At 41.5% G+C, this 13,620-nt stretch overlaps 1 protein-coding gene across 2 annotated transcripts in view; it reads right to left on the bottom strand.

Annotated features, from left to right (window-relative positions):
- meis1b (Meis homeobox 1 b) overlaps nt 1-13,620 on the bottom strand; it is a 107,742-nt gene that overhangs the window by 43,513 nt on the left and 50,609 nt on the right. For both annotated transcript variants that reach the window (XM_028006013.1, XM_028006014.1), the window contains exon 8: nt 11,789-11,934. In XM_028006013.1, the coding sequence (XP_027861814.1) occupies nt 11,789-11,934 (146 nt within the window). The remainder of the gene's footprint in view (nt 1-11,788; nt 11,935-13,620) is intronic.

The following is a 13,620-nucleotide window of genomic DNA, read 5'->3' as shown; positions in this document are numbered from 1 at the left end:
ATCTGAGTTACTGAGCCTGTAGCCACACACACACACACACACACACAGATGCACGCACACACATGCTGCTCACGTACAGCTGATAATGAAAAATAGAACTAGTGTGAAACACAGCTTCAGCATGAGGCCATCAATCTCTCTGACATACAACAATGAAACCACACACTGAACTGTTTCATAGCTTCCCCAACTGAGGTTATATGGGAGCTGGGGAGGGGCGCAGGGGGGTAAGCAGAAAGAAAATGATGGCAAGAAGGGACACAACTGCAATGAATTACTTTTGGTAGAAAAGAATTGTGTCATAATCACGATACTTGTAAACCAACCAAACAGTGGAATACTCTATGAATATTTTTGCAAGTTATGTACAATCTAAAAACAAGCTGCGTTTGAATATTCAAACTGAATCTGGGTGTCAGGTCTGTTTAGCTTCGAGAGCCATTAGATCTTTTGATCCCTTCCAGCGCTACTGACCGACCTTGAGGGTCTGTAAAGTTCTCACGTTCTCAAGAAAACACACAAACCTACTTCTTGACTAAACGCCAGATCAGCTCACACACCCACACAAACGCACACGCAAATGTGCAAGCTCTTGGTCCAGATCTGCGGCAGACGTCTAGGAAAGAGTTCAAAGGTGACATGAATTAAAAGTTAACTGCCCTTGAGGGCTTTTAAATGGTGGGGTAAAACGATACAAGAAGCACAGAGGAGAGACTGGAAGAAAAAAAATGGAGTCAAGCATTCGGGGGAATGTAGAGGCACTTTATAAAAGGCTGCAACTTGCACCTATGTAGTGCTCAAAGAAGTCACTTGAAATGTTGCGATAATGGGAATAACAGTGAAATAATCACGCATTTAAAACAACAATATAATATTCATCTTACTCTGTTTTGAAGTGCTTCATGCTTATGATGATAACTTTTTCTGGGAAAACTGTTTAAAAATATTTACATTTAATTGTCAAAGACAACATAAGAAATATATCCAGGTACAATGAGACCAAGATAGTACTTAAATACACTGACAAATTGAAATTTTACAGTACTTAAAACTAGAGATTGACCAGTTAGTAAACCAAAACTTAGGTCAATTACATGTTCCCTTTGTCAAATACTGAAAAATCTGATATTTTCACTACTTGATAAAAGCATATCAGAGAAACAAAAAAGGTATATAACCCTACCAGGATGTAATTGATTCACTTTTTTTGAGTTTAACAAAAATCTCATAAAAGTTTGGGAGATATACTTTCACGAGTTAACGGAACTAATATTGTAATTTCTTCATTTGCTGCTGGTTTCCAGATGACCAGATCTACTCGACAACTTCTAGCACATTTCCTTCTTTTACATATTAAAGTCCATAAAAAATCTAAATCAGTCTAAATCTGAATCGGCAGGTCAGACCTGGAAACAAAAGAAGCAAGATCTACTTGAAATAGTCTATAAACTGATTCTTGTTAGATTGAAACAAGATGGGAATGAAACCTCCGGGAAGACTTATAAGTATGTACATCGCATCAATTTAAAAAAGACAAACTACAGAATGGAAGGAAAGATCTAATAAACTTCTCCAGAAAGAGACATTAAAAAAGCCAATATCTCCAGAAGTCAACCTTTATCTTATGAGTTGCAAACCTGTGCCATGTGTGAGTCGCTCTGTTACCTACTGTATTGGCTCTACCCATCTGCTCATCTACTCAACCATCCATCAATCACGACACAGATGGCCTTTCAGGAGTCTCTGTCAAGACTGATGAGATCTCTCTGCCCCAGCCACACCATTATGCCTACTCCACCCTACACCCTCCCTCTGAACCCCTCCAGTACCCCACACAAGGCACTCACACCTCCTGCTCACCACACCTTGACCAAATGGACTCTGCCATCTTGAGCCTGTTGGCAAAGCAAAGTCTTAAGATTTGGATACAAACTACGACGGAAGCGTGAATGTTTTTCACAAAAGGGTTGGAGAATCGCAGAGTGTTTTTCCGTGAGGGTCACTCCAAGAAAAGAAGCCCCCAAAGAAAGCTTTCTGTTCGTAGGTCCCTGGGGCCTGTCAAGACGGATAATTGATGATGTTTTCATTACAAGGTGTGGGGTAATGTGGGGGCTGGGGCACAATATGTGTGTGTGTGTGTGCTGGCGTGCCGGCGTGTGTGTGTTAGTGGGGGTGGGCAGGTTGACTCAGCTGCCGCCTCTTTGACACCGACCACTCCTGCGATTGGTACGGACAAGTCGTTGCTTCCAAACTCCCTCGCACAAACACACCCGGGTGATCGCATGAGCATTTGCACAAACACCAAGCGGCAAACGCTCACCGGCAGATGCACACAAACACACAGCCCAGAGCTGGTTCCTTTCTGAAGATAAAGTCTCTAAAAGCAAATAAAGGCGCTCGTTTCTCCATTCGGTGTCACGCCAGGCCTTCGGCAGATCCGTCCATCTGCCTGTCTGTCGTCTCTCAAGACCTCTTTGAAATCATCATGCAGTGGCGCCAAAGCTTCTGACTGCCACTTAGATTAAATTAGGCCTTAATCTGAGACACCAGCCTTTGAATTAGTGTACAGTATCAAGACGGACGTTTTGCCTTCATTGTCTTTTATGAATAAATGAATGAAAACCCATAAATAGTCAGCTGATGTTTCTCCTTTCAAGTCTGCTTAATGATGCCTCTTCAAAAGATATTAACAAGGCGTCCCTGTGGCTTTGACTTTTAGTTGCAATTATGTTTTATGAGAAGCCTTATTTCTGTGGAGGATAGATAAGATAAACAACAATCACAAGACAAGAATGTTGGAAATATGACCAAAACAAAATACTGTTCTGGATTGGGTTCAGGCATTGTATCTTTTTCAGAATGTCTCCATGTTCCTTGTTTCTCCTTATCAGTACAATTGAGTAGTAAAGATGAAAGGGAGCAGGAGTAACCCTCTGATCTCGGTTTGAAAACACAACCAGAGGGATAAAAACCTTCTCAGGAACTTTCTCGAGTCAGCCAATGCTACCCGGGCGCTGACACATCCAGGTTCCAGCAATAAACAGCCCAAGAATAATGGCGTCTGAGGTAACGGTGAACTCTGACCTCAGAGCTTTTTTTCTCCCAAAATCATTGTTTAATGGACAGCCTCTAGTATGTGGTTTCTGTTCTCCAAATGTCCAGGAACTAATGCGTTTTTAGTAAAGAGTAACAACATGCTGCAGATTTTCATACTGATAAAAAAGCTCTGATCGCCTCAGTGTGGTTTGAGGATCTCATTAGTTCCTCAAGCAACCAATGAGAATCGATGGGCTGCTGTTCACTACAACCCTTCATCATTTCACACTTTGGTACTTTGGTCGTTTTGTACAGCATAGATACATGATTTATTGTGTGATATAAACCATGTGTCCAAACAGTTGGTATGCATGAAAATAAATTGGTGCTAAGACTAATCGCAACTATCTATAATTCACTCATAGTCACTCCATTGTAAGATCATTTGTTTGTATGACATACAAAACCCTCAGAAAATAATTAACTTTACTTCTGTGTGACATTTGAGCATTTTTTGACTATTCCCATAATTCACAAAGATACTGAAGATTAAAAAACTGATCCAGAAAGTTTATGTGTGTACAAAATGTACATTGGCAAAGGCACAGATTGACCTAGAGCCGATTCAAGGTCTTGTGTGATTCAACCATCCAGCCAGCTTCAGTTTCTGCTGGACTGGACTCCATGCCATCTGCTAATGCAATAGAGTCTGAATTGTACAAACACGTTTTGCAGAAACCAGAAAAAAAGAATGCCTTTTGTCAATCACAGAAGGACAAGACGATTACTTTCTGGCAAGACGATCAAGACCACGGCTGTCTTTCAGTCATACATCATATTCAGTTTATTTATAAAGCGCTAATTTACAACAAATATCATCTCGAGGCAGTACACAAGTCAAACAAGGCCTATTCATAACAACACACAAAGAATCTAATCTGGCTTGCACTTGTAGAGCGCTTTCTCAGAGGGCCACAAACTGCTTCACAGTACATGAAGAGTGAACTGATATCTGTTCAGTTCAGTCCAAATTATTCCAATCATACAGTCCGATTTAGGGTCCAATTATATGCAGCCACTGTTATCTTAACAGTCAATTTCAATTTCAAGTGATCATATATTGTCAGCTGGTAAAAACAGTTGACAAACAGTTCTCTCCTCTTGCGCAAGCATGTGGTGACAGTGGAGAGGTACATCTATTCTGTTCTAACAGGAAAGCACATTCAGCTGAAACCTGGTTCAGGACAAGTATTGGATCTGCTGCAATACTTGCAGCAGATCAAGTATTGCAGGATATCCAGCAGAAAACTGTTGCTGGCTTGGAGTTTGTGTTATTTATTTTACTCAAAAGATTCTTATCAAATCTGATACTATTTGGGCTTTCCTAAGAAAAAACGTGATACATTTACAAGCATGTTCAAACAAGTTTTACCAACCATACAGACCGGTTTCTTTTTAAACACTTTTAATTGGAATTCGTCATGACAACGATAACCAAAATTCTTCTCACGATGAGAAATTTATCACGATAAATGATAAACGATACAATAAATGCCCAACCCGACATCCATCCATTGCACACAACAACTAGGCTTCTGGCCTCGCCTAATGGTGCAGAAATGAATTATATCACTTTTCACACCTGTTTCTGCTCAACACCCCTCTTCCCCCCCTGCACCTCCTACAAGCACACGCTGCTTTGTTGAAGAAAAAAAAAAAATCCAAGAGGGGTGGGGGGATGCTCCCCCTGCTCGGCTACATCTACGTACACTAGCATTTAAATTATCCTCTAATTGTATTAACGGCGGATTATGCCTTCCAGTTGGATCTTTTTTATGCTCTCTCCCTCTTCGCATTTTACACATTTTAAGGGAAGGGAGGGAATCGGGAGAGGGGGGTGTGACGAGGGGGAAGCAGAGGCAACTCATTGAGGGTTTGTGAGTTGGCTTCTTTTATGAGCTGCGATCATGGCTGCCCCTCGTTACGCTGCATATGTGTACAAATAAGAGGGGAGGAGGGCCAGGATGTGAGTGTGTTAGCGATAATGTGTATAAAAGTGTGCGAATACACCGATGCTGACACTTCAAATGCAGCCAAACTTACTGCTACACACTCGCGCGCTTCTGCGCACCTCTGTGAACCCGAACGAGGCAGCAATCTAAATGGGAATATGGTCGGTGTGTGTGCAGCACACACAGGCGGGGGTGAATTCCATCTAATTACTCCATCACATAATTTCACAAATTGCCTTTTCATAGGGGAGTGGAGAGCAGAGCGTGGGGCGCGTTGGGGATTTGAGGCCTGAGCTTTCATTTACTACTCATTTCTTGTTAAATTAAACAAGAAAATACCATTTGTGTGGAGGGGAGGGCGCAGGTTAGGTGGGGCGGACGGAACCAGACCCCACAGTGGGGAGGAGGGACTGTGGAATTTCTTAAAACTAGCGTCTGACATTGTAAATACATAAATGTTAGCTAAATAAGTGCAAAAATACTGCCAACAATCTTTAGCTATTCTCTCTGCATCACAAAAACGTAGATTTCTCTGATCAGATGTGCACAGTCAATCCAATTAATTCTTTAATTAATTAGTATTACATGTTTTCCAGGCACATAGTCATTTTAGAGCACAAATAACTATGTTAACTTTAGTTACAAAAATGCTATATATATATTACCAGCATTTCACTGAGAAGTAGCTGCTAAACACTGTGAGTACCAGAGAAGGGTCCTATGTTAACATTTCTACCTTTGGAGCCCAGAGACGGGTCGACTGACCTGAAGGATTTTAGCTATATTTGGTTATTTTAGCTATAACCAGTTTTGCATGATTTTCCACTCCTCCTTTCTGGCCTGACGGTCAACGGCCACGTTTACAATTGAAAAAGGGATGCTAATTTGAGCCATCAGAATCGTCAGTTTGGACTCAGGTCTTTTGACCCTCTTTTCGGGACTTCAGGGGAGAGGTCGAAACCCTGGTACTCCCAGTGTAAAATGAGCTCAGCATGAACCCATCCGCCAGGTGTTTGCTAATTGCTGCTAGCTAGTCTGAAGGAGCCGAGTGGGGAGGGTTCTCTGTGAGCATAAAGTTTGGAAGTTTGGAAACCGTCCTGACGGTGAAGCTATGTCCACCCAGGCATTTTGAACAGCTAAATGGTGGACATCATTTCTCAAACAAGCTTTAAAAAATTTAAATCAACACTTTGGGTATGCTTCTGATAAGGAAATAACTTTATGACAGCTCAAAAAAGTCAATTTCACACAATACTGCCCCTTTAACATGTTTGTAAATGCGCCAGAATTAGCCAAAAAGCTATTTTTCATCTGTTGTCCCTGGACAATGAATAATTTACTAACTAAACTAACTAAAAACAAAGATGAACCAAACAGGGATAAACTGACATAAATACACAAATATTATCAATAAATATGATCAATACAAAAGAGAAAAGACGGAAACTACCACATAATTATTATAAAAAGAATAAGAAATCTCACAATGTGATGAGCAGACAAGTGGAAAAAGGCCTTTTCCCGTTTCTCTTTTTTATTACGGCCTCCTAGCCGGTTTACAGCTGCATGTCGAGCTGGCAGCAGACTGCATGCCTTGGCCATCGGTGACAGGCGGTAAACGCTAATGTTTTGTAGTCGCTCCAAGCCAGTGCAGCCAAATTCTTGCGCTGAACCCGTCCCACATGCATTGTCAACAACATATGAGCTCATTGGGTGTGTTGGAGAGAACTCAGAGTTGCAAACGTTGTCATCATCACAAATTCAATACTGCTGCAGCGAATCTCAAATGTTTTCTCCCAGTCAGACAAGCAGCTCATGAGGAAAACAACAATCTTGGGAATTAAATGATTTCTTTCCCCCCGTTGTTGCGGGGAAACAATCTTTACCTTTCCCAGGCAAAGTAGCTAATAAACACCAATGGTGGATGAAATGAGCGACTTTAACACAACAGTGAAAGAACAGCTGTGTAAATGCCACCTACCCCTTACCCTGCTGGTGCACTCATAGCCCCGTTTTGCCACCCACCTTCCCTTTCCGCTTCGATACAATGGGAACTCCCCTGAGGGTCCAGTTGTGAGGGCGACTAACATATAATACACTGAAGTTTGGGATCTAAACTTCGACTGTAGTTCTTGCTGTTTTTCCCACTATCCTGTCAAACTTAAGCCTCAACTTTAGACTCAACCATAAGCCTTCTATGGGGATAATGTGCTTTTGCAGGTAAATGCCATAATTGACAAGGCCTACTGGTCATTTCAAATTATGGCAGTATCAAAGAATGATTAGTATGAACAGATGGGTCTGGCACCTGGCATCTAAAATACTGACCAACCATGAATGTAAAAAGCCTTGATATAAATATTTTATTTTAATCCCACACTAGCTGCCATTACAGCTAATTACATTGCATTAGCTATCCATTACAAATGTTCGCAAAACTTTGTTAATGTTCTGCTAATGTTGAAAAACAACTTTGCAATTGAGTTGTTTCCACTAAGAAGATGAAACGCAATGAAAATCACACGTGTTGACTCAATAAGTCATTTAAAACATGCCTCGACATGATCCGTCATATACTTCCTGTCATCTTTGTCATTTCCGTCAGTAGTAACACCCAGTTGTTGATCATGTACCCGGGTGCTGCCAAAATCGTGTTTCCATTGTAATTTTGCACAAGACACAAATTTTGATAGGGCCGAAAAACCATCTCATCGTAGCAGAAAAATGTGATTATTTTTTCCAAAATTGCCGTTTCCATTAAGTAAATTTATTTTTGTCATTCCAATTAGAGCAATGTTACGGTTAATGGAATCGCAGCTACTGAAGCACTTAGAAAACGTAGCTAATAATTTCACCACTTTTACTTATCGTGGAAAAAAAATCTAACTATAAGAAAATCATTTTTAGCAACATTACACAGCTATTGGTATCTCTGCTTTGTAAAATCACCTTTTCTGGTAGGAAAACTCTTAGTGCTCTTTCATAGCATCTCCCAAGGTTAACGACCTTGCATGTTTTGCTAACTCTTACAAGGCTCCCAGGAGCTCTGGAATACACAAGCATCATGCATCCTCCACCTTACCCAACAGTTGCACAGTTCTACAAATTCATCCTTTGTTTCAGATCAGATCCATTAACCTCATCAATCTTTGTCTCATCTGATCAAACCCATACAATTCTAGCCAAATTCCCTGTAAAGTTCCTCAAACGCCACCAATTTACAGAAAAAGCTTTCTTTCTTCTTTTTTTTTTCTGGCATCACTGCCAAACAACCGGTTGACATGTAGAATTAAAGGTTGCTATGGAGACTCAGTGACCCCCCCCATGATGCCTGGACTTGCTTGACTTGTCTTCTGACTTCTCCACTGAGTGTTAGAGATGTGTCATCATTCTCACTCTGCTTGCTGGTAAGATAAATACAGGTCTAGCCTGGAGCCCAGTGGCTGAAAGAACCATAGTAAAAGGAGAACAAAAAGTCCTGGCTTGCTTTTAAACAGTCGCTATAAAGCTCTGATCAGCTTAAAAAAAAGGTCAAAAATAAAGAAAGGCTTCAGTTACATTTCGTGACTTTGTTAAGAAAAGATGGGATATTTTTCCTTCCCCTACTAACTAAATGCACTCAATATAATTTTTTTTCTGCTGCCACAAAAGATGGATGTAGCTCTTCTGATTTCTTCCAGTTTTGTGCCGTAAAGTAGCTCACCCTACATCCATTGTTTGCCAGCTCGTGTGAACGGCTTGGTTCCTCTCTCGCTTTTTGCTCGTGAGAAGGAGAGTTTCATGCATCCTCCCTTATCCCCCTCTTCTGCTCCTGAAGCTCATATCCTACCAACTGTTTGAAATCCAACGATGTCGAAACCCCTCATACGCCTGATTCAGAGTGTAAAATGACACAGGAGGTATGTTGGCGTGTGTGTGCGTGTGCTACAAACACCTTCTCCCTTTGACCCTGAAGGGTTTGGGGTGTACGATTAGAGATCACAAAATGGAGAGCGGGAGGTTGAAAAAGTAAAAAAAATAAATGAATAAAAATGACCAAAAATGTTACGTTTGACAACGTAACAAACGTAACGTCACATGCCGGTGTACGCAGACATTAAAGACTGCAATATCCACAATCTTCCGCATCCTCTTGTTTGGTCTGTGCCACTCAGCCAAACCATATCATGTTCTCCACAAACTCCTGAGGTCTGCAGATTGCAAGTGACGCAGAGTTAGAAAAGTACTTCTAAGGCATCTTTCCTTGGAACGGCTCTTAGAGGAAATGTTAATAAAGATTCTAAATGGCCAAACACTTTCCAGCTCCTCTATTTGCTTTGCCCTAAACTTTGAAATCCAGTGCAATTTGGCTTAATGTAAACTGAAAGTTTTGTTAAACGCTAGGTTATATTTCACTACGACGTTCTTTGAAGAAGCATCAGGAGCGGATTTACTGCTTTTAGCCATTTTTAAAAGGATGAATTTGATTGGAAATACCATTTATTTTCTCAAGTTCTTTTATAAGATGCAGATAAGATGGATGCAAAAACAATCTGAAAAAGTCTTTTAGCAGGACTCGATCAACTCACTAAACATTATTAGTGTTGCTTTGATATCTTATTGCAGTTCTCATTTACAACAGGGGTGGCCACTGGAGAGACAATCAGCCACATTTCAACCAGTGTTAGCAGAAGAAGAGCATACAGGAGGTGCGTCAATATGCAACTCCATCAGGGCAGTGTGTAAGAGATAATCTAAGGAGTTTCGTAAGTTTATAAGACATCTTGCAACAAATGATTTGTCTGTGGCCAAACCTCTCCATCTAAAAACAAACTGTGCTTGCAGACTGTTGTGGTATACTTCCCGTTTGACGGAGATGACTCATGCCATTAGCAACAATCCTACAAAAATGGATATGGGCACACTAGGTCGAAATAACAGAACATTTAGCTATGTAAAAGTACACTCTGCTTAGCATGACATTACCAATCATGTCTGAAAATCACTCAGACTGTGAGAGAACCAGAAAGAACAAGCTATTCGTCAGATAACAGGAAGGCTGAACGGCGATTTTGACTATTGTCTTTCATGGAACGTGTTGGGTATGGAAATGTCGGCAACCTTTTGGAAATCTCAGAGCTAAGGTAAAGGCCCTCAACATACTTCATCCAGAGTGCCGAAATCATTTTGCTCAAAGAGGGACATCCACCTGCCAAACTCTACAGCAGGCCCGGGTCGAACTATTTCGACCGAGCTCTGTGCAAAGTGTTGTGTGATTGGTCAGAAGTTTGCTGCTGACCAAACTTCTCCATGGCTATATTTGAGGAACGTTTTTTTCTGACGTGGTGAGGAATTATGTACTTTTGTATAATTTTTTATTAAATAACTCGTAATGCTAGCTGTGCTAATCGCTAATGTAGGATCCTAAGGATGGCTTGCAATATGAACTCTAATGAGCATTCTCTTTCTTTTAAATTAATATAATTTTATTGTACATAATTGAGGTCAAATTTGACAAAAACCGGAAATCTGCTAAATTCTGAAAGGTACACCTAGAACTGCTTTTTGATATTTAAAATCTATTTCAGTTCATTAGAATTTATTGATCTTTGAGAATGTGTTCTTGCTTTAGAATGGCATTACCTTTATATTACTTAAAAACGGTGTCAAAATAACAATATTATTCTTTATCGCAATAACATCTGGGATAATTTATTGTCCGGCAAAATGTACTGGTTTTGTGACAGGCCTAGGAACGCCTCTAAACAAAGGAACAGAATCTAACAGGATACCTATAGAGACGAATGCTTCTATAATGATCAGATCTGATGAAAATATATTCAGACATTAATTTTTAAATCTTGGTCAGCTGGAGTGAACACGCCCCTTCTGATAAAACAAAAAGCATATTATCACTTTAAGTGTAAGACAAACTAAGGCTGATCTTCATTATGAGCCATAAAACTCCTGAAAAGAAGCTACTGGAACAAAAGTCACATCTAAACAGCGCCGAGGAGCTTATTTTGAGCTAATAAATCTCCCTGTAAACCTAAGCCTAATTCTATCACCCGCAAAATAACATTAGCTTCCACCAAACTATTTGTGTCAGTCTCAAACGATGAGTGGATTTCCTGCTAATTGAGGGAAAGCAAAAGCCAAGCCACTGGCCTTTCGCGGCGTCTCATGCATTTTGCTAACTAATGTAACGAGGTTCTTCGGCCTATCTGCACAAACTTGCCCGGGGTGCTTCTGCTCTGCTTCTTCCTCATTCAGCTTCAGCGGACGATCAGAGATTCTCTCCAACATTACACGGGTCTCCTGTCTTTGAAGTGTTCGTCGTACAAACCGGGCCCGAATGCGTGCCAAGTGTCGGATGGTGTGTGTTTCAGGCAAGGGCGTAGGTTTGGTCTAAGTTTTGGTGGGACCTTACAACTTACTACCACTGCGTAGTATATTGAAATATTAAACTAATCAGTGTAGATTTTCGTTTATTTATTTTGTTTTTGTTAAAAAATACATTTTTTTTTTTAATTAATATGGCAAAAATTGGTCGGGACTATTTTATATCCCTTGAATATTGGTCGTGACATGTCACGACCGTCCATACCCAAACCTACGCCCATGGTTTCAGGTGTGCAGAAGTCTCTCTGCCCAAACATTAGCAGCACAGAGCTAGCAAGACATGGGGAAGATAGATAGCTGTTGGCGGTGAGTTGAGGATCACACGTGGCGTGAAACACATATTGTTGGGCTGAACTCACCGTAAGGTGTTGGAAGAGCCACGCTCTCATGATGTTGGTGGCCACCTTAGGAAAAATCCCTCTCTTCTTGTTGTGTTTCTTCTCTTTGTCCGGGTCGTCGTCGTCACCCGTGCTCGGCGAAGCCACGCTGTTGTCCAGGCCGTCACCTGTCACATGACGGGGAAACAGGAAGAGACAGCTCCGATCAGACGCCTGGGAAGTTTGTTTGCTTCCTGCAGCTGCCGCGTCTTTCGGGTTCAAAGGGAATAAATGTGATTTGGGGGAAAAAAGGAATTCTGGAGGTTCTTTGTGTCGGACGGGGTATGGAGCCTTCGACAAAGGCTGGCAGAGAATGGCACCTCGCTAAATGCATTCACTTCGAATACATTTATAAATAAACCCCAGCCTTTTCATTTTTCTCCCCACTGTCCCTGAAAACACAGTAAGCACTTGCATTTTCTCGTGAGGAAAAAAGAGATGGGGGGGAGGAGAGGGAGAGCACAAAGGACTTGTAAGGTTGCATTTCCCCACTCTCCCATCCAAGCCCGCGCAGAATTGAATATGACAGAGAGATTTAGTCTTTATTATCCTGAGGGGAAAATAGTTATTGAAGCATTCTGCCATTTTACCTGGGGTGGAAAGAGTAACACGGCAGTACAAAAGGCAAGGTTGCGAGGATGTGGGAGGGGGAAATGAAAGGAAAATAGATGGGAAGCACAAACAGCGCTAACAAAGCTAGCTGCTTTTCATAACAATAGCATCATGGCTGCTTACAGCAACCTGTAGGGCTTCGATAAGACTCTATTAAGGCCAGTTAACCTCACCTAAGGGGGTACAATGAGACAGCTCAGAGCATCTGAGCATTGAAAGAGAAAGGAAAAGTGCTCCACGGGCCTTTTCTCCACAACATTAACTCTTCAACACAAACACACACACTTGCATTCAAAGAGGCCCAATTACTGTACGGATTCCATACAGCTCCGGTTGGAGAGAAAGTGGCACTTCCCATCTGTGTCGATGAAAAGCCTAATTGTTATTATCATTATTCCAAAAAAAAAAAAAAAAAAACGTGAGCCGCCCTGAATGAAGATGATAATCATTAAAGAAACATGAGGCGAGGTAAACAAGTGGCACCCTCATATGCCGGGGTATTCCGGCGCCAAACAACCCGACTTTTGTCCCGCAATGCCTCCCTCGCCTGGAAGTGAGGATGTGGAGGAAAAAAGTTATATATATATATATATATATATATATATATATATAAACCACAGAAGCAGTCACTGGACTGGATTCTGTTATTTATTGATTATACGCTAAGCACTTCCAAAGAATCTCGGTTTCTTCACAGCGATAAGAGTTGAGGGCAGTTCACCGACTTCCAATGGGCGACACCTGGCACCTTCGCAAAACCCCTCCCCCCACAAGATCCAGGTTCATTGATAATTAATGGCGATGTTGGCGCTAATCCGATTGGAGATGACTTTTTTCCAGTCTGCCACATCAATGGAATAATCAAGGGCCTAAAACCCGGGCCTTTGCTCCCCATTACCTCAGGCAAAAGAATTCCTGAAAGCATGCCTGGAGGGCACCTGAATTATACACGCCATTAGGAGAGAGAGCCTCTCAACAAACCAAACGAAACAACACACTCGGCCAGCTCTCCCTCTCTCTCTCCGACTGTGCTGGCAGAAGGAGATACATATGCACACATATTGAAGGCTTTCTAATGAACCTCATGTGGAAGTGGAGGTGACGGCATGAGGGGAGTGGGCATGGCAGAAACAAGAGCTGGCTTGGCATTGATGCAAACACCACCTACTGCGCATTGATAATGCACATATGAAGATCAAGCG

The sequence above is a fragment of the Xiphophorus couchianus genome, chromosome 22 (genome assembly GCF_001444195.1).
Source record: "Xiphophorus couchianus chromosome 22, X_couchianus-1.0, whole genome shotgun sequence".
In the NCBI taxonomy this organism is placed as follows: Eukaryota; Metazoa; Chordata; class Actinopteri; order Cyprinodontiformes; family Poeciliidae; genus Xiphophorus; species Xiphophorus couchianus.
Note: the sequence above shows the minus strand (reverse complement) of the source record. Positions and strands in the feature narration are given on the sequence as shown.